General features: G+C 40.9%; 1 protein-coding gene across 7 annotated transcripts in view; it reads right to left on the bottom strand.

The window, feature by feature from the left end:
* THSD7A (thrombospondin type 1 domain containing 7A) overlaps nucleotides 1-27,911 on the bottom strand; it is a 342,001-nt gene that overhangs the window by 247,224 nt on the left and 66,866 nt on the right. For 4 of the 7 annotated variants that reach the window (XM_081970890.1, XM_081970892.1, XM_081970889.1 and 1 more), the window contains 2 exons: nucleotides 16,683-16,755; nucleotides 6,179-6,746 (listed from right to left, as the gene is read on the bottom strand). In XM_081970890.1, coding sequence (XP_081827016.1) covers nucleotides 6,179-6,335 — 157 coding nt within the window. In that variant the 5' untranslated portion in view covers nucleotides 6,336-6,746; nucleotides 16,683-16,755. The remainder of the gene's footprint in view (nucleotides 1-6,178; nucleotides 6,747-16,682; nucleotides 16,756-27,911) is intronic. The other 3 variants (XM_081970895.1, XM_081970893.1, XM_081970894.1) reach the window with 1 other exon arrangement.

Below are 27,911 nucleotides of genomic sequence, written 5' to 3'. Positions count from 1 at the left end.
ATGATACTAAATAACCACAACCCCGAGTCCCTTTTTGGGAGAGGGGGCGGTTTATAAATCCAAATAAATAAATAAATAAACTTCACCTACCAAGTAATGGAGTTGGGTAAAATCTCTCTGCTACCTAACTTTGCATTGTCTTCTGATTCTATATATTTATCCAACTATCCTTCCATGTGAGATGAGCTAGATTATCAAAGCATCAAATTTAGCTCTGTTGACAAGCTGGATCCATATTATGCTCAATGCAACATGCCCCTCCCTCCAAATTAATAATATAATTAGATTTGTCAGTATCCTCAGTGAGGGCCAATATCATCTTCAGTAAAACTGACCTCCATAACTATAATACTTCTTCCTTATCCAGTCATGTAAGCTGATATTTGACTCATTCCGAACTGAGGTCATTTTCTGAAAAATTTATCGGCTAATTAATAAATCCCAATGACACAACCTAAAAGGTTAGTGCCAAGTCAGCAACTGGAGGTGCAATTGTAGTACCATGAATGTCTATCTTCTATATGCAATTAAAACTCTCATTTGTGTATTCTTTAACTAGGTGATATGGTGCGGACATACAGAATACATCCAAAATCTGGGAACCATGACTCCAAAAGTAAATTAATTTGGGAAAGTTGTGACTACTTCAGTGCTGCTGGGCTGTTACTGCTATTATATGATGCTCCTTTTGAACATTCTGTGATAGCTTCAATGGGAAGAGAAGGAAAGGGAAAGAAAGAGCACTTTTACTTTTCAAGGCAAATTTAAGGTCCTCTAGATTCTAGAGCCATGGAATGGTGCTGAGCATTCTAGTTTCACTGGCAGTACTACTAATAGTGCTATGTGAGGATCCTATCCTTTATTACTTCTTTTCAGCAGCTCTAAGGGTAAGCATTCATTTCCAATACAATAGTGGCTAACAGTAGCCATATTTTGTGGTCTGAGTATGGACATTTCTCCCAATTTATCAAACCACTTTTTGTTTTGTCAGCTCTACCTGGTTCGACTTGGCACAGGCATCCTGCCATCAAAGTTAGCAGGAGGGGGAAGGATGAAAGGGCAATAAAACTGTATGGGTTTACACGATGGGAAATTGGGAGCGGGGAATGACAGGTGATGCAGACTAGAACAGTCAGATCTAGTTTGTAATAGCATCCCAAGGCCAGGTACCCTTAGAAAATATGCAGATTATTCCCAAACACCCCAGTGTTCTCAAAATATTCCCGTTCTGGCTGGTGGGAAATGGATTGGTCACGGGATGAGGGATGGGCTGAGGGCAAACCTTTTTGTATCTTTTGAGCATGGGAAAAACTCAGAGCTAGTCTGACTTTATTGCAACCAACACTTTTAGGAAAAGAACCCTTTGCTTTAATCAAATGGAGTTGAGGGTCTTCCTTTCCTAAGGGATCAGATTGGGGCAGGTCTGACGTATTTGTAGAATCAAACAAAACTATTTCATTTCCAAGCTTTATTTTGGCATGCTAAACCCCTTTAGCTATAACTCAAACTTGAGTTGCTAAATGATGCAAACATAGGGAATGAGGAACATAAAATGTAAACTATGGCCACATAGGCATAAGTTACTCTCCTGATTTTTTTTAACATTTAAAATAGTATTTTGTTAGATCAGGGATGAGTAGTAAATTGTTTGCTTGGAGATACAATCTGATCTCCTAAAAGTTGGATGCCCCTGGTTATATTTCTGATGGCTTAGTGATGTCAGCAGAAGGGAGGGCATTCTTTTGGGACTTTGGAGAGGGGATTAGATTTGTCATGGGTGGGAATAGAAGACAAAGATCTCACTGAGTCTTTTTCACAACAAATCAGCCCCAAAAATTCCAAATCATGTTTTTCCCCCCATTGGTGGGGAGAATTTGAGGGTGGAAAAGAAAGTCCACCATTCCTTTCCAACCTTATTTTTATAAAAGTCCATGAAACCTCAGAGTTGGCAGTCCCTTCACTGGATGAATAATTGCTGTTTGTATTTGTGATATCTATTTCATAATCCAATTATTTTAATATTTCAATGGTCATCCATATACCCCTGTAGATTATAGAATATGCTCTCATGCATACGTATCCAAAACAAACATTGAATACATAAATATATTAACATAAAATATTAGTACACAGGTGGAAGGCCAAAATCAGTCAAGATATCTAGTCTTAGACCTTCACCACATGATAAGTATCTTTTAGATTCTATAACATGCATCATCACCTAAAATGCTGATAATTTCCAGTCACATCCTATAATTCTTCACTGTGCTTCATTAAAAAACATGAGCACTCAATTTTCTGAAGAAGAAGGACTGACATGTAGGAAAGGATAGAGTAATGTCCAAAGCTTGCAAGAACACTAAATTTGATTTAAAAAATAAATAAATAAGTGTAATATAAATTAATATGATTACTTCCCACAAACTTATTAATCTTTTCCATCTGCCATATTAAAAAATACAATATCAGGAGAGGGATATATTTAAAGTTTTGGTGGCCTCAAATTGTGGACTTCTGCTTAAGAGTGAGAAGTTGGTTCAACAAGGTATTTTGGTATTTTGGAAGCCTGATACAAGGAAATGCATTATTGAATTGTACTGTTTAACTTAATGAGGTCAGATTTATACCACATGCTGTATACCCCATTCTTGACTATTTTCCTAGCATATTGCTACAAAAGACCATCTTGAAATCATAAAATAAGGAAAGGTATTGAATATTCACATGGTTGACATAGATGTAGTTTCTATACAATAAGATGTGAATAAAACCCTTCAAACGGGGGAAAGCTTTGCACTTTTTCCCCCATTCCAAGTTTGTCAAGGGTTACAGGTAACCCTCAATTTATTAGGAATGCTGTTATAAATTGGTGTGATTATAAAGTGAGATGTTGTGTGACCATGAACCTATGATGGCAACCTCAAAATTCCTTGCCACAGTCAATTCCTGAGAATTGCAGGTCATTAAAAGAGCACCCAACCCAACCTAAGCTATTTCAAGTTGACTCCCTCCCAGTCTAAGCCTCAGTAAAAGAAAGGATGGCCTCCAACTTCTCCCATTCACTTATCACCCTGTCTCTGCTCTTTGGCTGCCCTGCAGTCCCCAGTAGCATTTGTTCACCTAGTTGTCTTCTTTCCCAATTAATCACATCAACTTTTTGCATTTTGTACCATCCAACAGGGCTGAAGTGGATATGCCTCAGAAGCACTTTTTGGATCCAGCCTGAAGCAGAAACCTTTCTGATCCATTCCTCTTGTTTTGTTTTGTTTTTGTGTGTGTGTATCTGGCTCTCTGATGCTTCAGAATGCTACACCATCTTTGTAAAGCAGCACTATCTTTACGAAAGTTTTCCAAAGGCAGCACAACATTCTGAAAGCTCAGGGAGTTCTTTGTAGGACCCATGTTAGAAAAGCTGGATCCAAGAGAGCAATACAAAGATGTGCTTCTGCTTTGGCGGTGGTAGTTGGGTTCAAAAAATGAAATACTCATTCAAGGAATTGGGAGAGAAGGCAGATGAATGAATGAATACTTGCTGGCACTTACTGGGGGTTTTGTGGGTATGCTGCAGCAGTGGGTTCTAGCTGGCGTTACTGATGGTTTGCTTGTATGCGCATTTTGTACACTGGGTGCGTGTTGCACCCGCATGCACAGTTCAATGGAAATTGTTCTGCACATGCACAGAACTCCCAAAAAAGATGGTGGTGGCAACAGCGGTGATCAGGGAACTGGTTTGGGGGCATGGCCAGCTTGGGTTGCTGCCGGTTTGGCATACCACTACCGGTTCAGCTGAACTGGGCCAAATTGGTAGGAACCCACTTCTAGTATGCTGCCTGGCCGGCTGGAGAACTATATGTAGGAAGCCAGAGAAGGTGGAGCACCCAGAGTAGGATAGTGACTCCGGGTCCAAAAAAAGAAACTGCAAACGTAGTGAGGCACTTCTGTTTCAGGCATGGCACCTGGGCACAGGAAGCAAAAAAAAAAAATGATGTGGGAGAGAAGACAACAGGATAAGCAAATGCTTGTGAGGTGAGTAGTGGCAGCTGAGGCTTCCCAAGTGTTACAAGCAGATCTAGGGTCATGCAATTCTTGGACTGCTTGCAACTCCACAATATAGAATATGGAATGCCCCAAGCACCATAGATGGAAGGAATATAGATTTTTTGGGGGGGGGGGGTTGTTGTTAAAGTGCTCCTGTTGTTGTAAATAGGGGTGGGCAGCTAAGAGCTCAAATTTTGATCACATGACTATGTAGGCACTGCAATGGCCCTAACTTCAGGCATAGATTTTAAGTTCCCTTTTTTTCAGCACCATCATAACTTCGAACAACCACTGAACAAATAAGTATAAGTTGAGGGCTACCTATATAGATGGTCAGTATCCGGGTATTAATGTAGGCTTTGGTGCTTCATTTTCATAAAATCCTAAAGATCAATCTTCTAGCAATTGACAGAGAGCTATGCAGATTGAATAATCAGAACATGAAAATGAATACAAGGAACATTTTACAAAAATCCATAATGGGGAGCAGGGAACAGTGGGAAAATAATTCCTACTTCCTATAATTTACAAAAGTTCTGCGGAACAGAAATAAGAATTTATAATTGAAATATTAATTACTTTCTATCCCCTAATGTTTCCTTGCTCTCTAAAGAAGCAAAATGTATATTGTAAAACACTTGACCTATTCCATGACATGTTGCAATATAGATAACAATTATTACTGGAATAAACTTACCGGTAACTACAGTATGACTATTAATATTTATCAATTTATTGTTTTTAGTTAATAGCCACTGCATTTTTTAAAAATAGTAAAAAAAATTGCAAGGAAGGGAAAAACATTTATTCCACAGAATGGTTGTAGTGCAGACAAAGAATCGGCACTCTTAAAATTCACAGGTGTTAGACGTATGGCTTTGGAACTCTACAAAAGTAGATATAACTAGCTATATACACTTCGTGAGGTATTAACCTGTGATACCTGACTCTGATGGACAGTAGACATTCTATTGGATTAATCAATAATGCAATAAATGAAAATAATGTACGATCCCTTTTATGTTTGTACTGTGGTCACTAGACCATTGATCTTTCAACATCCAGACTTCTCCCCTAAAAAAAAATAGATTTCCACCCATCCCTTTTCAAATTTCTTACTGGGGAAGCCTGACTTCTATTGAAGCAGATTCATCTTCATTCTCTTCTAGGAACAGATGGATAGATGTAAACATTAAACTGCAAGGTATTGTTATAACTGTATATTTAACTGCCTCTTTGTCCCTCAAATAGCAGGACACACAAGCACACACATACTGTACACATTTCTGCAAACCTTTGTATCATTTCAAGTAGCATAGCTCTCAGTAAGCAGACGATATATGACTATTTTTGCTGCTGCTGCTGCTAAATTTCAAGAACAGAGCTTCTGAAAAAGTACCATCTTTCAGTTTACTTTTTTAAAAAAACTCTAGGAGACAGTTATATTAATATTAATATTAATATAGATAGATAAATAGGTCTGCTGATCTTTTAAATGTTAAGGTCTTCACTCAACTGATCTGTTTTAAGACACAAAGTAATTTATATGATTTTAAGAAACACATTATCATTTGCTGGCATTTAAAAGGTTATACATTCATGCAGCAGATTCATATGTAAAAAAACACTGATTTTTACTAAAAAGTTGAGAGCTAGAAAAGAGTTCACTGTCTAAAATCATTATTATTCCAGAAAAAAAAATCATCTGCCTGGTTTGATATTAAATCCACTTATCTTATTTTTGCCATGAACATTTTTCAGTTATGAAATGTGGGCAGCTTTGGGGATTATTTCTTTCAATCCATCATCAGTTTCTGCACATGTCACATCCTATCCCACCCACCTAACTTTAAAGAATCCACAACTCCTAAGATACAATAACTTCAAACCACATCTCAAATGCATGCAATTTTCCTGCCTCCTCTTTGTGGTGTTTTTGGGACATTCTTATGGTGCCCACAATTGTTGGCTGCGATCCCGTTTTTCCCTTTGCTTCTAAAACATTCCACGGTCCCTCTCTATAAGATTATAGAAACAGTGGATCTTTAAGCAGCCTGTTATCCTGCCAGGAGAAATGCATAAGCGGATACCCCCAGGAATAACCCAAAGGACAAGGCACACACTTCCCCGATTCACTTACCTGTCTTCCACAAATATACTGAAGTTTCCAATTCACTTTGTGCCGTAGCGACCCAGATCGCAAACCAGAGAAGTGCGAGGACCTCCAGGCACTTGCTTGAGTGAGCTGAGACCACCATACCACCAAGGAAAGCTATATACTGCTCTGCCATCTCCATGCCTGCCAGGAGCCTGCTCACTCTTCAAACCAGCAGCACAATGGAGAACCCTTGCCTGAAGGGTTTCTTCCACCCGCCTCTGGTCAGGATTTCTTCAGAGGGCAGGGAGACTGGAAATGGCTTTCCAGCTATTGTGCATTTCAGTTGGAAAGGAAGAAAACTGTTTTAAGACTTGGGAACAATAGAGCTCTTGCTTGCTGCTGCTGCTGCTGCTGCTGCTGCTGCTGCTGCTGCCGCCACCACTGGAGCTGCAGCTGCTGGTCCTGTGGTTTTACTTCACTCTCCCCCATTCAGTGGTTACTAGCAGTTTCCATCAGCTGAGAGCGAGGGAGAGACAGCTGTCCACAGGGGGCTTCAGCTGACTGAGCAGGTTCTCTTGGTCTTTGAGGCCACAGCAGTCATTTACACCAGCTGGAGAGAGAAAGGGGATGTGGAGGGGAGGGGAGGGGAGAAGAGGAGAAAGGAAGGGGGGAACAAACACCAATAACCAAATGCTGCAATCACAAGGATCCAACCCTCTCTGGTGCGTCCCTCAGAAGAACAATCCATCACCAGTATGTATTATTGAGCAAGTGTGAACAACTGATAAACCCCAGTGATTTCCCTCCTCTTCTAAAGCAAGTTGCCAGCAGGTTAATTCACACTTAATTCTATCCACGCGAGCATAGTCAAAATGTAACAGCAAAGACAAACATCATTTAAAAAACAAAACCCTGTGAAAAATGTTAGTGGATCATTTTGATCTTCGATGCCCAGTAAAGATTAATAGACCTACTTGGCCATGCAGCTCCTTTGATGTCTCTTTATTTCTGAGCAAGCAAATAAATACAGCCAATACCTGAAGAAAACCCCCACAACCTTATGCCCAATATTTTACAGTTGTTTTATACCTCCCCTTCTCATGTTGAATGCGGAGAAGGAATGGCTGAAATAATCTTGCTGAGGGGGAGGGGGAGGGGGGACAGGGGGAGGGGGGGATTACAGGCATTTTAAGTCATCTTGTAAGAGTGTATCTTTGACAGGCAGCAGATCTAACATTATTACTTGTCAAAAGTGCTTTCCTGACAATGTGTGGGAGTGCATGTTAGATTCTCATCTCTGCTGCCAGCCTGAATAATTTATTTGTTCACAAAATATAAACCGCTAGTCAAGTCACACTGATTTTGAGGTGCAATCCCCATGGAAAGGCTGTTTGCAAAGCATAAAATTAAGGGGCACTGAAGATGTTCCCGATCTCAGTAGAGAATACCGGACTTGACAAAGAACACAGGACGGGGCAAAAAAGACAGCAGCGGTCGGACTTTTATGTTAAGCAGAAGGCATTATTTTAAATTCACCCCAATGAACTGGAACAAAAGGCAGGGCTGCCTGGTGTTCTGCAAAACCAAAAATGAAAAGACACAGAATAGCTCCGAGAAAAGCTATTGTAAGACTTTGCAGGAAGAAAAAAAATTCTAGTGGAAAGGCCTATTCTAGCATCAGAGCAACTAAAGAGGTTTAAAAAATGAGGATGCAATTGTTGAAAAAGACCAGCTTCCGCAAGTATCTCTTGGGAAAGCTGTCGTTTTTCATAAGCTCCGTAGGCTCACCCATTTTCCCAAGTGCTGGACTTAAAAACAGCTCCGATCAAATAATTCCCAGGTCTTCGTCTCTTTAAATATTCTGACATCAGAGCAAATTAGCAATGTGAAGGCTGCAAATTTGTCTTTGTTTACTTTCTACTCTAGTCTGCCTCTAAGAGGGAATTAAAGGCTCAGGATGACCTGGTGCAGCGAGGCTGTGATTAAGAGAGGTAAGCAAGGGTAGATTACTGCTCCTCATCTGTGGAAAAAAGCAGCAGCAGTCAGGAGATTATCAGATATACAGAAAAATCTTCAACAAATGTATGGCATTCTGATGGAGGTCACAAAGGATCAGAGAGTAAACAGAGCTACCAGATATGGGCTGCAGAAATCCAGATGACCACCAGATGGCAACAGTTTCAGAACCTTCCAGTTGCTGCCATCTTGTGATTGTCTGGATTTCTGCAGCCCAGATATGGTAGCCCTAAGGTACAAACAAAATAATTTCATATCATGCTTGCTCATTTCATAGCCAGAAAATTTAGCCCTCCCCACACTAAAGAAACCTTTTTACATCCAAGGATTGATCGACAAATACTCATTTGCGTACTCCACTGGCATTGGGGCCATCTGAAATAATAAACTCCTTAAAGGAAAAGAACATTCTTTGGACTATTTAAATAGTTTCAACTTAAATAAAGTCTCTTTTGTGTTCACAAATCAAATTTCAACTCCGAAATTCATGAATGTGTAAAGCTGAGGCTTGCTCTGTGACTATTCTGGCCTTATGCCGCTTTGAATCAGAAAGAGCTCTTGAATGTGAGAGCAAAGATGTGCCTCAGCAGGGAACTTCAAATTAGAGGCCTGCTGTCAGCGTTCAAGGACTTGTACGAGGTAGAGAAGCAGAGGTGGGAAAGATTTGAATAATCAAAGGCAATAGATAACCATTTTTAGCTCCATGCTGCCATGGCTCTGATCCAAAGGGATCAACTCCATAGAAGTCTGCATTTCTCTTTTCTTGAAGAAGCAATCCACTACACAAACGGCAGCTTCTAAAACTGGGGTAATCTTTCCACTTCTAATGAAATGTGAGAAAGAGGAGAGGAAAGGGGGATTTATCAGGATGGGCACAGTTACATTTAAATAATCAAAGGAGTTCAACCAGAATCAGCCCTATCATGTCCCCAGTATGTTGGGATACAACATCTAGTCAACATGGCCAGGGTTAGTTTGCTGCCGACGTTACTGGCGATTTGGTGGAGTGTGTATGCAGTTGCCTGTAAATAGGGAACCGGTTTGGGGGCGTAGTGAGTCTGCCGCCCCTAACAGTTCAATGATCCAGTCATAATTTCTACTACCAGCTCGCCCGAACTGGTGCGAACCAGTAGCAACCCACTCTGAACATGGCTGAAAGGCTGGAGATCTATATCACAATACAAGATAATTCCATTATTAAAATAGCATTCAGATCCTTAATTCTATTTTTTTAAAGAAAAAAGATATAAGCCATAATGCTTTGCCAAAAATACTAACTGGGAACTTTATTGAATGCAAAAATATACATTGGCGAAACAGAAAAAGTCACAGAGCTGATATAGATATTCTGATAACCAAACAGAATGCAAATGATTTCCCTAATTTTATTCCTCCAAAACTTACAAAATGGCTAAACTAGAATAATACTTTTCAGTACATAAAGAGAAATATTGGTTGTATTGCTTCTAATGCCTGAGTTGGTTTACTCTCCAGATTAAATTTCTTGATAGGTGTTATTAGATAAAATGCATCACTTAAGTAGAAGGAATTTATACATTAATAAATCTATATAAACTAACAAAGGTAAGCAAAGCAAATGAAACAAAACCTGCTATTATTGCTGCTGGAACTGAATAGGTATTATAAAAATACTCTTCTAGGCCCTATCCTACATTAAAAGCTGTGGGTCATATGGAATAAATCTATAAAATATTTTTTCTTCTGTCCGACTGTCTATGGAGATTCTCAGTCATCCATGTCATGGTTGTCCTAAAGGTGTTTTCTTCAAGACGCAACTGGGCTTTCTGTTTTTTTCTTTGAAGACATTTCACTTCTCATCCGAGAAGTTTCTTCAGTTCATCTGCCTTATTCTTTCATTGAGAAGTTGGAGCTGTGCTTTCTGCAGGATATTCTCTGTTCTGTGTCCCTTTACTATTGAACATAGGCGCAGGCTTTTGGGGATGAATCTGTGTTGTTTGCACCTCAAACTGAAGTGCAGATGGTTCCTGTAGCCTGAACTTTTTCTGAAATCCCTTCATACTTCCACACCATTCAAAAGTCCTGCTTTCCCCAAAGCTGCTTTTTCAAGAGTCAACTGGACTTAGGAACATGGTTATCCCAAAGGTGTTTTTTCAAGAGGCAACTGGACTTTCTGGTTCTTCTTTGAAGATGTTTTACTTCTCATCCAAGAAGCTTCTTCAGTTCTTGGATGAGAAGCTTCTTAGATGAGAAGTGAAACATCTTCAAAGAAAAACCAGAAAGTCTAACTGTCTCTTGAAAAGCACCTTTAGGAATCTTACGTATGCTCGTTGCATTGAGTTATTTATAATAATAATAAAGATTGGATATAAATAAATAGTTAGCTTCCAAGCTCAGGCATAAAATGGAAATGACCAGCTGTTTGCAAGGGGTATAAATCCTTCCATTCCCCACCATCCCGTCAGAGCTGAAGAAGCTTCTTGGATGAGAAGCAAAACGTCTTCAAAGAAAACCCAGGAATTCCAGTTGCCTCTTCAAGAAAAGCATCTTCTGTCTTAACATTCATCGAGTTCTTAACAGTTGGCACCCCAAATTGTTGTTGTCCCATAGTATTGACTCCCATGATGAAAAGAAACATTAGTAAAATTTTCTTACTGCAAATACCAGCAGTAGCAGTAATAGCAACAATAGGAATATATATGAACTTAATCTTTTTCATCTTCCAATATTTATTGACTAGGCCAATGTCATGATTGCCTGAAATGGGAATGGGGCGAGAAAACAACCTTTAATCAATCCAAAACTGAGAAAACAATTGATCACAATAGCTTGCATCATTCTTTATTAGCCCTATCTTACTGATTAACCCCTCCCTTTTTAAAAAACTTTTCTCCTAGCTTAGAGTTTGTGTCACAAGACTCTATTGTTTTTTGCGGCAATCATCTAACATGTTTACTCTGTTGAAAACATTTGCAGTATGTTTCTCTTGGGAACTTCTACTCTTTAGCTACCTTCTTAAATAAGTGAGCAAAAATATTGCTTGTTCTGCTCTCCATGATAAATCAAGCATGAGAAATCAGTGTTCCAATGTACCAGGCTTATGGAGAGAATGTATTGATCCTGGGAGCATCAAAACCCTCTATTTCTACTTTATAATCTGATTGCAACCCACCTAGCACTTGTCAGAAGTGAGAAACAGAATGAGTGCCTTCTTATGTTCTCTGTTAATTATAGCTAGAATTGCTTCTGAACCATGAAAAAGTTTGCATTATAGGAGAATTGTAATACAATAATTCTAATAAAATCTACTGAACTCTCAACAATTTTGTTTACAAGTCATGCTTAGATAAAATTTTATAAGAATTCTCACATTGTAAGATTTAGGCAAAATAGTTTAGAGTACTGTGGTAGAAACTCATATAGTTTAATGGTAAAATACTGTCAATGTACAAGTTATAGATTATGAGGAAGTATTGTCATGTAATTTGAATGTCCCAATATTAAATAAACTACTGTTCAAGATCAACAAACAGACTGACTTCTAAAATACTGTACGTTTCTTTTTTTACAATATAAAGTTAAAATTTAAAAACTTACATTTTCCATGATTCTTCAATCATATAAATTAAAATCAACATATCTCCATATTTGCCCTATAGTTCCCAGTTGACTAATGAGTTTCCTTTCTTTGAATTACACACACAAACTAGGATAACTCATACTGGCAGTAGTGACGAGACAATCTTGACTGGTTTTCATTTCATTATGACATCACAATGTCTTTTTGCTTCATTGGTTAACTGACTACCAATATTCTTTTAATTCCATGAGCTTTTTATGCTTGTCTAAATTTACAAAAAGTTATGGAACCCTCACATATACTATGTGAAAATCCACATACTGATTGGCTCAGACTACTTACAGAATTGTGTGTTATATTTGAACCCATTTTTTGAATTAATTTTTGTTTGATAGCATCCAGAGGTGGTATTCAACCAGTTCTCTGCGGTTCGAGCGAACATTAGTGGTGGCTGCAGGAGGCTCCACCCACCCTCCCTGACATAATGCGTGACCTGTGCATGCACTTGCACTCACATTTGCGAACCGGTAGGGAAGGTAGGTGAATTCCATTGCTGATAGCCTCCCTGAAAAACTGTTTTATATTACTCTTTGTCTGAATTGGCTTAGTTTCTCAGTGATGCTATGATACACAATATTATTTTAAAAAATGGTTTAAGAAATAACCATAGTAAACATATTGAAATTAATCTACTATGAGTAATTTAATTCCCGTTGTTTTGCTAAATATGATTAATCTAGGTTCAGTCAGGTTCTGAGATATCATTTAACTGAGTAACTTCAGTTTTCTGTGATTATTCACTAATGTAAAAGATGCAGTAACTTGAAGGGGGCATTGGTGCATCAAATAGGATTTTATGAATAAATATTCTTAGGATGCAAGCTTTCCCCAGGACAGTTTCTCGAAAGAAGCACCATGTTCAATTTCTCCCTCCACCATAAAAATAGCAATACAATTTGCTGTCACAAATTGACTTTTTCCCAATTGAATTTAATTTTACTTGATCAGTGTAATATTAATCTTTTGGTTCATTTCATCTTTGCATGAATTATTAAAGCAAGCATCCAATAAACACTTATTCAACTTGTTATTTGGAGTTATTCTTCTCCCAATTGTAGAGGGAAATGTAAGATTCTTAAAAACCACCATAGTGAGTTTTGTTCCTCAATATGTGTATACAGAAACCCAGTAACTATTTGGCTCAAACTATATGTAGGAATGTGTCTTTGCTTTCTCTGGTTGGAATATCAGCTTGGACACTGTTAAAATTTTAAGTAGTATGTCCAAGTGATTCCTTGTAATATCGTCATTATTATCAGCAGCGATTTAAGATGAAGGGAAGAAAGAACAATTATATTTTTGTTATATATTTTAAACTGGAAAGTACAATTTCTCTAACGAAATCTTCAGTCAATATGCTAAACATACTTAACTGTCTCCTAAAATGACTAAAATGGTAAGTATTAGACAAATCAATAATAAAAGGCATGTTTGCAGAGATGCAGAATGTGTGGCCTCTAGGTGTCATACTTGACCACATTCAGGTCATCAAATTCAATAGGTTCTATGGTTATTTTGTGTCTAGTAAAAGATTATTGATTCAAACATTCAAACATTTCAATTTTAACTTCATCAGAGATAAAGGGTTTTTTCCCCCTGCAGAGTTAGAACAATCCTAGTAAATGTTATCCATATTAATATATTAAAAATAGATGGTGGATTTCTCCCAGTCTTTTCTTCCCTTGAGCACAGAACAGACCAAACCAAAGATCATAGAATAGTGACAAGAAAATTTAATGATTTATGTATGGACCACATCAACAGGAGACCCTTAAAGTTCTCTTGAGGCTGCATTTTAGGGAAACAGCAAATTCCAACAAGCAAAAATTTTAAAAGGTCATGTCATTCTTCTCTTCACTAGTTCAAATGAGGTTCTGGAACACAATCTCACATTGTTTACTATTAAATGGCATCTGATTGTATATTTGGAATTAAATCTCTTGCCAATCTTCTTCAAGGGCCTCTGTAAGGGCGAGTTCCTATTTCTCATGATCCCCAGCATGAATAATGGGGTCTGTAATACAAGATAATTGGAGTGAATTTGATTGGAAAATATGCTGCTGGAGAATATACTGTAGCCACTACTATTATATAATCAATGATTTCTATCACTGCTTTGTCTCTTGGGATTCCTTGACACACCATGTCCCATTTTCAGGGTCCCTTCCATCTGCCTCAATGCCAGCACCTTCAAGCTCTCTCTAACTTTCCTATCTTGTATTCTTTTTTCCTACTTCAAGCTTCAAAAATCCTCTTTTTGTTTTTTCACAGGATGGTCAAATTGACTGCTTTTATTAGAGATAGGACATTGTCTAAATCTACTGATATTTACAAAACCCTCACTGACTTTTTGCAATAAAAAGGGGAAAATGATATATGGTTTGGAGCATTAGAATAAAAATATTGATTACAGAGAAGATGTAATGTTGAAATCATAGAATAAAAGGTTATTTTGTATTTATATTTTAACTCCTGTAAAAGTAAACCAGAAGTCACATCTGTATAATTCTTTTATTTTATTTCTGCACTTTTGTTCTTTTCAGTTTCCTTTCATTTTCATTTACCTTTCTAGATATTAGTTGCTAGTTTTTTTCTGTATTAATATTATAATAAAATTCTACAAAAGGTAACACATGGAGAGAGCCAAGAACAGATTGCAAAACTTTGAAAACTCCTACTTGGAAGGATTTGTACAACTCCAAATTACATGTGACTTTTTTCCTTTTTTTCTGCACAACATCAGAAAATTATTTTTTTTCTCTCCTTCCTATAGGAAGAACGCAGGGCCTAATTACAGTGCATGCATGTGGTTTTTTTTTTTTGGGGGGGGGGTTACATCCATTACAATATACCAAATACTGAACTCGTCCTTGTTGAAATATCATTCATCCAGCAACCATCCAATATTAGGACAGTGCTGAAGAAGAGATATTACATTGGGAGCTCAAAATTGTGGCTGTTCAGTCACATGTGATTCATGCATTTGGAAACCAGGTTGCAATTACAATGTCACAGTATCCCATGTCATCCAATCGCCATTTGAATTCTTCTCTCCTGGCATCTGATCAACAGTCAATGGGGAAGCTGGTAGAAGCCTGCCAGTGATAAGTACATGATTGCACCTTTGAGATTCACCCAATGATGGCAACTGGATCTGTCACAACAGCTGTTGTCAGTTGGCATGGTCATATGACATTATCCTTTAAGGCTGTGTCACTTACAACAGAGTTCCGGTCCCAATTACCATAGTTAAGAAGGACTACCTTTAATCAAAGAAAAATGTCTGAAAAAGTTTTGAAATATTATATTGGACCCAGCACAAATAAAATGAAATTTAAGAAGAAACTTGAAATGATACAGATTATTTTGGATTCCTGTAACAAGGGCAGACATCATTGCGTTGGTAGTTATGCTGAAAATGGAAATTTCTAGTGGGTTGACAGTTGTTGTTTTGACACTGTTTTCAGATATGAAAGATAACCTTGGTTGGGAAGTGCTTTTGACTGTTTTCTGTTTTCTAGAGATCATAAATTCATTCCCTTTGATGCCATTCAATGAAATGATGAAACTTCTCCACTGCAGAAATGGTATGACTGAAAGGATGATGAAAGCTCATTATAATCATAGCACAACTCAAATAATAATTGAATGTGCTGAGCAGCAAATGCAGATCCTGCTAGCCTTAACACTGGCAGCTAGTTAAGAAAATGAATGGCAAAAGAAAGTGTAATAAATACGAATGGTTACACTGATAATTTGTCATGGGCACTAATGTAGAAATTAACATGGAAAATATGCTAGAGAAGACTTCAGATTTTTAGAAAAGCACAACTATCAGTCAAAGTTAAAAGTACTTCTTTGGAACATTTTGAGTCTATCCTGTCCTTTGCTGTTTCAAGAAGCTTCTTTAGATATAGTCAGAATATTTTAATCTAAAAAGAAGTATCACATTTTCTGCTTAATCTCTTCTGTTTTATATATCTACTACCCAGTTGCTTGATCAACTCAGAACTATGCACCCACTTCCCTCATACCCTAAAATATCCTAGGATCATAGGAGACTACAGAGGAATGTCAAAGTAGGCAAGAAAATGGTAAGCGAACACCTATCGACTTTCGATGAGTTCAAATTGCCATGACCAGATAGATTACCCGAGTTCTGAAGGAGCTGGTGGACATGATCTCAGAACTGAACTATATTTTTCAAAGGTCTTGGAGCATCAGGAAATATCAGAAGACTAGAAAAGAACCAATAGCCATGGATTGCTGACACCCATTGCTTCAGCCCACCTATGCCACAAACCCCCCCCCCCCCCGCTGCAACAGCACCATTACCTCATTCCAGCTGGCAAAAGCTGCACTGAACCTTGCATGTTGCACCTCCTGCAAAGTTGCAAATTTCATATACTTCCCTCTATGGTGGAGATTTCCAGCCCCACCACAAACTGCCTGGTAGTTCCATATTTCAGAGCTCTAGTTACAGGTCTGGCCCATTGGTCATCCCACAATACAATACAGTATTTGTAACTTTTGCTGAAGACTGCACTTGTAACCTATGAACTGCATGCCAAGGATGGGGGTATATTTTTATTTATGGAAAAATAAATAATGTTCTCCTTCAAGTGGTTATACATCTTTTAGGCTTGAAGGATGAAATCCAACAATGGTTTCCATCGAAATACCAACCCTGTAGAATTACACATAGCTCTACTTTTTCTAACATACACAATAATGAAATGGGAAAAAAGGAAAAAAGTTGGGGATCCAGCATAAATACTCTGGGATAGAAGTTCAACCTCCCCAAATTTCCCAACTCTCTGCCATGCCTTCTATCCTGTCCATTATCTAACAATAAAAATAAATCTGGAAAAATTAAAACAGGACAAAAGGTAGAAAGAAGGCAACAATTACCACTTTTTACTGCAGTCCTCTCTATTGATGTCCAAGAACGGCAAATGCCAGAGACTCCAAGGTCAGAACTCTCCTGAAAGATAAATAAGAGTGCGGATAGATCATTATATTTTAAAAAAAACCAAATTCACATTCATGATACAATCTTTGCTATCTAGCTTGTGACAGACAACTCCTTGCATGTACAGGCTTTTTTTAACTTGTGTTGCAATTTGGTACTGCCAGTGCAAATTAAGAATAATTAGCTTTGCTAGACACTCACACAAATAGATACACAAATACCTTTGTCACAAAAATCATTATGCAACTTCCATAATCCTGAATTTTTAGTATGGTTTGATACCTTCATTTACCTAATTATTACAACAAGCTATGTACTACCTGGTGATGACATTGCCTTTGCCTCCTTAATTGTTGCCCTCTGCCTTAAAAAAAAAGGTTACAGAGTGAGCCAAAGTGAAAAAGGAGAAGCACATTTCTATTTCTGCTTACACACTTTCTTTCCTATATTCTTACTTCTACTTGACAAAGGAAGAATAGCCACAGGGAGAGGATGTAGCAAAATAGTCTGATATTGGGAATACTGGGGAGCCTCTGGTCCTGTTCCTTATCAACATCTGCTAAAGTTGTGAGAACAATCATTTAACTATGAGCCAGCTGTGTGAAGCAGCTGCCAAAGAAGCCAACACAGTTCTAGGCTGCATAAAAGAGGGATAGAATCAAGATCACATGAAGTGTTAATACCACTTTATAATGCCTTGGTAAGGCCACACTTGGAATACTGCATCCAGTTTTGGTTGTCACGATGTAGAAAAGATGTGGAGACTCTATAAAGAGTGCAGAGAAGAGCAACAAAGATGATTAGGGGACTGGAGACTAAAACACATGAAGAATGGTTGCTGGAATTGGGTATGTCTAGTGTGATGAAAAGAAGGACCAGGGGAGACATCATAGCAATGTTCCAATACCTCAGGAGCTGGTACAAAGAAGGAGTCAAACTATTCTCCAAAAGCACAAGCGGGCAGGACAAGAAGCAATGGGTGGAAACTGATCAAGGAGAGAAGCAACTTAGAACTAAGGAGAAATTTCCTGACAGTTAGAACAATTAATCAGTGGAACAGCTTGCCTCCAAAAGTTGTGAATGCTCCAACACTGGAAGTTCTTAAGAAAATATTGGATAACCATTTGTCTGAAATGGTATAGGGAAGTGATGGCTAACCTTTTCCGGACCGAGTACCTAAAGTGTGTGTGTGTGTGTTTGTACACACACATGCACCTGAAACCCCAAAATGCAATGTGCATGTGGCCCCTGTACATGCACCCACCCCCACACATGCGCAACTGGCCCCCACATGCTCCCACACACCCGTGCATGTACATGTGGGTCCCCCTGCACACACTCTGCCCCTGCAGAGACCCAGAAAGCAGCTGGCCAGTGGGAAGCGCCCATGCATGTGCGGTAGAGCTGAACTGGGGCAACGGCTCACATACTCACAGAGAAGGTGCTTTGTGCCACCCCTGGCACGTGTGCCATACGTTCACCATCATGGGTTAGGGTTTCTTTCTGACCAGGGGATTGGACTAGAAAGCCTCCAAGGTCCATTTCAACTATGCTATTCTATTCTAGTCTAGTCTATTTATCAAAGTAACATTTTTTCTTTCAAAATAAGTTTGTCCATGTTTCGCAGGAGGCTTCAGATGTCCTCACATCTAAATATGTGTTATTTTTATCTCTCCAATTTCAGAGAGAGACATTTTTAAAACATGTCAAGAAAAAAATGACAGAAGGAACAAAACCAGCCTCTCTTTTTATCTTGCCTACTTATTAATTTAATTTTCATGCAGCTTCATGAAAACCTTTCTATCAGGTCTGCTTAGAAACTAAGTACAAGTGTCTTAGCTTGGAGCAAACTAAATTTATCAAATATTTCATGAGCTTTCAACAGTGAAGGAAATGCAAAGGGCATGGAGGTTGGTTGTGATTAGTAAAATAAAAGCAACTGTATGTTATATGGAATAAATCATTTTTCAAATCTAGTTTAAAATACCACTTCTTCATTGAAAATGATTCATTTCTAATAATTAAGTATTAGTATTATAAAAAGCTGCCCAATCTTCCCTACTACTACATGTAGTTTTCAATGAATTTTAAATTTCTCGTGTCTACTATGCATTAATTAGACTAGTAAGTTGGATTTTTCTTCTTGCCTTATAAAAATTCAAGTGGGTATGACACAATTGGGAAATCACTCCTGTAGAAATACATAAAATTCCATTCTTTAATCACATTGAGAATCAGGACCATGAACAGCTGTCATTTCAAAAAATGTTCATTTAATTGTGCAATTGCTTAAGCTACATAGAAATGTCCTTAAAAGTGGCTGAACCAGAACATTCTAGCATTGGCATACATTATTTTTTTCAGGATTCTGCACCCTTTAAAAGAAACTTTGCATGTGTCTAAATGGGAATCCTTAAACATTTTCCTATTGTCATACTTCCCTCTTATAACAAGAGAACCATGTTTTGTTCTGAAGCATTTACCAAAGGTCTACAATTAAAAAGTATCCAGGGTCAAATCAGACACCTGTGTCTATGTTCTTTCCACATGTCAATTATTCCAAGCATATCTCTGAGTTTCCTTGCTATGCTAATCAACCTTGCCTTCTCACTTTCTTTGAATTTTTCCCCCTTTTCCCCTTATTCATTCAGCTTCCTTTTCTATTCAGGTGGGTTCTTGAAGGCTCCACCACATAAATCTCCAGTGAGTTCCCAATCTGAGTTGCTTTAGATATCTTAACTTTGTATGGCCTAAAGCTACATAATACTGCAATCACACTAAAGTTAAGCAAATCTAAATCTAGATCCTGCTTATATAAAAAACACTTAGGAATGCAATATATTGCATTCTGTTGCATATAATAAATTCTAGAAATTATAATATTAGTATATAATAATAATAATAATAATAATAATAATAATAATAATAATAATAATAATAATAATAAATATTTATTTCTTAGCCGCACCCTCTCCCGAAGGACTCGGGGCAGCGTACAACAAAACATAGGAAATAAATATATCGACATACATATAACAAAACATATACCAAGACATATACACGACATATACAAGGAGGAGGTGAAGTGATAGATAAAAACAAGTAAAAACACAATGTTTAAAAACCCCTAAATAAATTGAATGCAATTAAAATACCCCAAATAAAAAAAACCGTCAGGAGCGATATAGTTGGATCAAAGTTGAGCCAGGCCAGCAACTTGAAAAAGGTGGGTCTTGAGCTTTACACGAAAGGAGCGGAGGTCAGAGGTATTCCTAATATCCGGAGGGAGGTCATTCCACAGGGCTGGGCCCGCCACAGAGAAGGCTCTACTCCTAGGCGCCGCCCCTCGACACTGTCTGGTGGACGGCACCTGGAGGAGGCCCTCTCTGTGCGAGCGGATTGGTCGCAGGGATGTATGGGGTAGAATACGATCCCGCAAGTAACTAGGTCCTGAGCCATGGAGCGCTTTAAAGATTGTTATCAAAACCTTGAAACGCACCCGATAGACCACAGGAAGCCAGTGCAGCTCGCGCAGGAACGGTGTCACATGGGAGTACCTAGTACTCCCCATAATTACCCGCGCGGCTGCGTTCTGGACCAACTGTAGCCTCCGGGTGCATTTCAAGGGAAGCCCCATGTAGAGAGCGTTACAGTAGTCCAAGCGAGACGTCACCAGCGCATGAGTGACTGTGCGTAAGGCGTCCCGGTCCAGTAGGGGGCGCAATTGGCGCACCAGGCGAACCTGGTGGAACGCCCCCCTTGCCACGGCTGTCACATGGTCATCCATGGACAGCCGGGCATCCAGGAGGATGCCCAAATTGCGCGCCCGCTCCACGGGGGCAAGTTGAATGCCCCCGATGGCCAATGATGGAATTAATTGGCTGAACCGGGGAGCCGGTACCCACAGCCACTCCGTCTTGGAGGGGTTGAGTTTGAGTCGGTTGTCATCCATCCAGATCCGTACGGCTTCCACACACCGGGACATCACTTCGATGGCCTCGTTGGGGTGGTTCGGGGTGGAAAAGTACAGCTGAGTATCATCAGCGTACAGATGGTATCCCACCCCGAAACCACGGATGATCTCACCCAGCGGCTTCATATATGTGTTGAACAGGAGTGGCGAGAGGACCGACCCCTGTGGCACCCCACAAGTAAGGGGGCGTAGGGTCGACCTCTCCTCCCCTGCCAACACACGCTGCGTCCGGCCAGAAAGGTAGGAGCCGAACCACCGCAAAACGGTGCCCCGGACCCCCAACCCCTCCAGCCGGCGCAGCAGGATACCATGGTTGATGGTATCAAAAGCCGCCGAGAGGTCTAATAGGACCAGGATAGAGGAACAACCTCTATCTCTGGCCCTCCAGAGATCATCCACCAACGCGACCAAGGCCGTCTCCGTGCTGTGACCGGGGCGGAAGCCGGACTGGCGCGGGTCTAGATAATCATTTTCCTCCAGATGCTGTGGAAACTGGTAGGCCACCACACTGTCTACAACCTTCGCCAAAAAGGGAAGGTTGGAGACAGGACGATAATTGGCCAGCTCCAAAGGATCCAGGGAAGGCTTCTTGAGCAAGGGTCTCACCACCGCCTCTTTCAAGGCGGCCGGGAGAGACCCCTCGCTCAGCGAAGCGTTCACTAGGTCCAGGAGCCAGTCTCGTGTAACCTCCCAGGATGCCAGTACAAGCCAGGAGGGGCACGGGTCCAATAAACATGTGGTGGGTCGCAGTCGTCCACGCATTCTGTCCAAATCCTCGATGGCAACCAAGTCAAACTCCTCCCAGGTCGATTCCTCAAGACTCGCCACGGACGTCTCCATTGGACCACTAACAGGGGCCCAATCCTTCCGGATTTGAGCGATTTTATCCTGCAGATATTTCCCAAATTCCTCTGCTCTGCCCTGTAGAGGGGCCTCCCGCGGCCTCTGAAACAAGAGGGAGCGGGACACCCGAAACAGGGTGGCAGGGCGGTTCTCTGCGGATGCAATGAGAGTGGCACAATATTGGCGTTTGCCTATAACGTAAGAGAGACATAAACCTAATTATCAATCTATCATTTTACCAAATTTATTCAATTTTATACCCAAATTCAGTTTTTTCCTCCATCTTTCTTACTGCTTAATAGATCATCATTTCTCTGAAGTACAAAAGTTTTGAAATATGCAGAACCAAATAAATTACTGATACCATGAGTGCATTACTTGTATTATCCAGAATTGCATTAACAAGTGGGTGGCATCAAGTTTGGGATAAGTTTCAGAATAGAATAACAGAGTTGGTATATGAAACAGATAAAATATTTAATCATACATATAATTACAGCAGCGAGAATAGCACTCACACAATGTTAGAAACATTTTTTTTTAGTGATACCATGCCGACAGACTGTTTGATAATCCAAAAGATTTTTGATTGGAGAGAGATGGATAAACTCACATTGGAGTTAAGGGACAATGAAGACTCCGAATATTATACAGTTTGGGAAAAACTGATATCAATGGATAAATAATAGGAACATGAAATATATAGCATAGATGTATAGATATAGGAATAATTAGGAATGTATAAAATGTATTTGAATAACAAATGGTTATGTTAGTACTGTCAAAAAAGATTGTAACTTATACAAAACTATTTTTCAAGGTATTTGTATTTTAAAGTTTATAATTTTCAATAAAGGTTTTAAAATTAAAAAAAAAAGAATAACAGAGTTGGAAGGGACCTTGGAGGTCTTCTAGTCCAATCCCCTCCTTAGGCAGGAAACCCTACACTACTTCTGACAAATGGTTGTCCAATATCTTCTTAAAAATATCCAGTGTTGGAGCATTCACAACTTCTGGAGGCAAGTTGTTCCACTGATTGATTGTTCTAACTGTCAGGAAATTTCTCCTTAGTTCTAAGTTGCTTCTCTCCTTGATTAGTTTCCTCCCATTGCTTCTTGTCCTGCCCTCAGGTGCCTTGGAGAATACCTTGACTCCCTCTTCTTTGTGGCAGCCCCTAAGATATTGGAACACTGCTATCATGTCTCTCCTAGTCCTTTTTTCATCAAACTAGACATACCCAATTCCAGCAACCATTCTTTATATGTTTTAGCCTCCAGTCCCCTAATCATCTTGGTTGCTTTTCTCTGCACTCTTTCTAGTGTCTCTTTCTAGAATGGTTTAAAAATTGAAGATGATAACAAAGTCCTGTAAGACTTTGAATAATCATTTTGTCTCTTTGCAAATACTAAAATCTGCTCCCACTCCCCCCAAAAAACCCTCTGTCCTACCCACAGTATGGGCAAAACATGAACTTTCTGAAACCCTGAGTTATAAGAAATGAAAAAGACAAAAGCAACCAAAGAAAGATAAAAGCTAGCAACATTCTAGCCTGTGAAAAACACTACTATGATAATAGTTTTATTTAGAATTTTATTATTTATAGAGCCTCCAGGAACCCTAGATGTGCAATTAGATGACATCCAATGTTCAGATCCAGCACACACCTGTGGAATATATTCAATTCATGGCTGTTCTGGAGAGTAGATTTTCAAGGAAAAGAAGTAAAGGAATACTGTTTTACTTATTGCATTTTCACTACCCCTATGCTCCAAGAAGTGCTTGCCCAATATTTTCATAATCAGCGTTTTCATCTTTACAACAATCTTAAAATACAGGATAGCTAGGTATAACAGACATGTTCACAGTCACCCAATGAGTTTGTGGTTTAAAGTGCCAGGAGCCTAGATGTCTTTGACCATAATTTATTGATCTAAATATTAATTACATCATTATCAGCATAGTTCTATCCTTTTGAGATACAAATGTGTTTTAAAAATCTTATAATATATATTTTTAAAAAAACATTAGTTGAAATTGTTTTCTAGGAACAAAATTAAAACTATTTATATTTGCAATTCAAATTAGCTTTCAGTGTGGTGTATGTAAAATATTTTTGCTGACATTTACTGCACAGAATCAATGTGAAGTTTATAATTATTTACTGGAGTAAGACTTTTGAAAATGGACTTGGAATTACTGTTTGGATCCACCTGCGGGCCTTTACAGCCTGACTGCAGCTGAGAAGATGAAACAGCAGGGAAACCTATTCAGGCTGATCCAATTTAGATATGTTAATTTTATCTTACGTGCTTGAAAGAAACATCATGGCACAGCATAATTTGCACCTTGAGTTCTAAGAAATAATATTTCTAATCTAACAAAAACATGCCTCTATTGTTCATTATCATACTTATTAGCTTTAATCTAAACTACTGCTCACTTGCAAACTTCATCTTTCAGACTCTATCATAAAAAATAGGGAGACCTTTTCAGAACTATAACTGATTGGTGGAGAACAAATTAAAACGAATGTATTCACAACAGTTTAACAAAACATGATCACCCACAGAAAATCACAGAATACCTGCATCCATAGCTTCTTGGAAACCAACTGCATGAAATCATGACCAGAAGTGGAAATACAACACTGTTTGTTGTGTTCCACCAGGCGCGGCCAGCAGATGGCGTTGGAAGAAACACCTCTGATTGGTTCAGGCGCACCTGTCAAACGGCAGGAGAAAAGCAAGCCACCATTGGCTCCCTGTCTGACAGCTATATGTATAAATAGCTGTCAGATGGGTTAGTTGTTGTTCGTTCCAGTCAGTTCTTTCTCTGTTAATAAAAAGTTAGTTGGACCTTCGTCTCCTCAGTTATTGACGCCTCAGGTTCTAACACTGGCAACGAGGACGGGCGAAATGGACACACACCAAGTACTGCCCATGGCTACTGCTGCAATTTTCTCTCCGTTCCGCCCTGAGGCTGAGGCATGGGACGCGTTCCTTGAACGCTTTGAATGTTTCTTTTTAGCCCATGACCTCACCAGTCTATCCCTCGACAGAAAGCGGGGCATTTTCTTAAACTATTGTGACCCTGAAATGTTTGCCACTGCGAGGGCGCTGTCTTCACCAATGCCAGTCCACACTATGCCTTGGGATCAACTACTTGCGAAATTCAAGACTCACTACGAGCCCGCTCTGTCCCGGTTCGCACGCCGCCAATACTTCCGCCGTTGTGTCCAGACGGAAGGTCAACCTATCAGTCACTACGTGGTTGCACTCAGGGCTGTAGCCATTCACTGTGAATTCTCTGATCTAGATGAGGCTCTGTTCGAGCAGTTTATCTACGGCCTCAGAGACATCAAACTACATTGGTTCATTCTCTCACAATCTGAACTAACCTTGAAAATAGTCGTGGATGAAGCCCACGCCTCAGAGATGGCTGACCAGTCCACACCTGACCTACGCCATTTTCCTCTGTCTACAATGCTATTGATTCCTGCCTCTACTGTCCACCACCAGCAATGTTCTGACTCTTACCGGTCAGAATTGGACCTGGCCACTGACCGTTTGCAAACCCTGTCTCACAAGGATGGTCGCCTGTGCCTCAGCTGCGGTGGTTGGCACCTCCGTTCCTCCTGCCGATTCTGCTCAGCTGTCTGCCGCAACTGCGGCAAAAAGGGCCACTTGGCATCCATCTGCCGGTCTAACCCTACCAGCCAGCGCGCCTGAGCGGCCTGCATTTCCCCCCCACTTGGCCACTACTCCATCTGCTCGCTGGCAAAACTGCCTCTCCATGGGGGACTCCGAAGATGCCTGCCCCGAATGGATCGTCGACTCCACCTCTTCTACTGTGGGAGGTCGGGGTAAGCTGCATCTCCGCATCTACCTTGAAGGCCACCCCTGCTCTATGGAACTGGACATGGGATCGGCCAGAACCATTATGTCCTGGGACACCTTACACTCCCTGATGCTCCGACTATGCCGGCACCAGCTAGCGCCCGCAAATTGCCGCCTCAGAGACTATCAGGGGAACCCCATACCATTGCTTGGCTGCAGCCATTTCCTTATCTGCTATGGCACATTCCAAGCTCTCTTACCTCTCCTAGTAGTCAAACCTCCCTTAGCTTCCTTGCTAGGTCTCGATTGGTTTAGGGCTCTGGGTCTTTCTATTTCTGGCATTCACTCTACTAATTGTTCCCCTCCTTCCGGGGATGACCTTACCTCCCTCCTTTCTGAATTTGAAGATGTCTTTGACTCTTCATTATGTCGCTATACTGGTACTCCCATCTCCTTAAATCTGGATCCCATGATGGCCCCAATCCGCCTTAAAGCCAGGCAGTTGCCCCTCGCTTTGAAAGCTAAGGTCGACTCTGAGCTTGACAAGCTCATCGCCCAAGGCATATTAGAACTCGTTGACTTCTCACTGTGGGAAACCCCTATAGTGGTTCCTTTAAAGTCCGACGGATCTATTAGGATCTGCGTGGACTTTAAATCCACTGTGAACAAGGCTTTGCAGTCCCACCCTTACCCTCTGCCCGTAGTGCAACATGTGTTGCACTCCTTGGGCCAGGGCAGGGTTTTCGCCAAATTAGACCTTGTGCAGTTGTACCAGCAGCTGCCTGTCCACGACGCCACTGCGATGGCACAAACTATTGTTATGCACCATGCGGCTTTTAAATGCCGCCAGTTGCAGTTCGGCATCAGTGTGGCCCCAGGAATTTTCCAAGGACCCATGGAGTGCTTGCTCCATGGCATTCCTGGGGTCACCCCTTATTTTTACGATGTCTTGATCACTGCCAATGACTGATCAGGACTCACCAAAACGCTGTGGGCCGTCTTACTGTGCTTCCGTGCAGCCTGTCTGCACTTAAAAATATCAAAATGCCAGCTGGGTGTTCCTGCCGTTACCTTTCTGGGTTTCCTAATAGACCAGCACGGCATTCACCCTTCCCCTTCTGAAGTGGACGGTATTCTATCCGTGCCCACCCCAACTAATAAAGTTGAGTTACAGGCCTTCTTAGGTCTCCTCAACTTTTATTCCTCTTTTATCCCCATAAGGCCTCTCTTGCTGAGCCTTTCCACCGGCTCCTGGACAGCTCCACTCCATGAGCCTGGACAAGCCGCGAGGCACACGCGCTTGCGGCTGTCAAGCGCTCCCTAACTGCTCCCCCTGTACTGGCTCAAAATGATGATCGTTTCCTCTCATCCTTGCCTGTGACGCTTCCCCCTTCGGAGTCAGGGCCGTCCTCAGTCACGCCTACCCTGACGGCTCAGAGGCCCCTATTGCGTTTTACTCCCGCACCTTATCCAAACCTGAGCGTAACTACAGCCAGTTGGATAAGGAGGCACTAGCCGCCGTTGCGGGAGTGAAATGTTTTCATCACTACTTGTACAGCCGCCCCTTCTCTCTGGTGACTGATCACAAGCCCCTCCTAGGTATTCTTGCAGGTGACCGCTCTACCTCACCCATACTCTCCCCTAGAATGTCTCGCTGGGCAGAGTTCCTCGCTTCTTACACCTACTCCCTGATATATAAACCGAGCTGCCAGATGGGTCATGCGGACGCATTGAGCCGCTGCCCCCTGCCCATTGACGTCTCTGATCCTGCCCCCACTAACTCCCTCTGCCTCATTGACGAATTGCACCTGCCCATGTCCACATCGGACATATCTCAATCCTCCCTAACGGACCCAGTCCTCTCCTATGTCATCAACGCTGTCCGCAGGGGCTGGCCTTCCACTTCCAGAGAGCCCCACTTCCTTCCCTACTTTCACTGCCGCACGGAACTGTCAGTCCTTCATGGCTGCCTTCTGTGAGACAATCGTGTCGTAATCCCTGCCTCCCTTCGCCATGCTGTACTTACCCGTCTCCACGAAGGGCACCCAGGCATAGTGAGGATGAAAAGTCTAGGCCATGGCTATGTCTGGTGGCCCTCCATGGATACGGACATCACTAACTGGGTGCAATGCTGCATGCCATGCCAAGCCAAACAGCCGGCGCCTCCCGCCACGCCTTCCAGGGACTGGGAACGGCCCATGGCCCCTTGGAGTCGCATCCACGTCGACTTCATGGGTCCTATGGCCGGTCTCACCTTCCTCCTAGTTGTCGACGCCTGGTCTAAATGGGTCAAGCTTTTCAACATGAAAAGCACTATATCAGGGGCCACCATTCAAGTCCTACACTCCCTTTTCACAACCCAGGCTCCCTGATGTGCTCGTCTCTGACAAAGGCCCCCAGTTTACCTCTGCAGAGTTCCAGCACTATTTGGCAGAGCTGGGCATTCACCATGCCCCGGTTGCCCCCTTTCACCCGGCGGAGAACAATTTGGCTGAACATGCTGTCCGTTCAGCCAA

The sequence above is a fragment of the Natrix helvetica genome (genome assembly GCF_964273705.1).
Source record: "Natrix helvetica genome assembly, chromosome: Z".
NCBI classification, from domain to species: domain Eukaryota; kingdom Metazoa; phylum Chordata; class Lepidosauria; order Squamata; family Natricidae; genus Natrix; species Natrix helvetica.
This window is presented reverse-complemented; position numbering and strand designations above follow the sequence as displayed.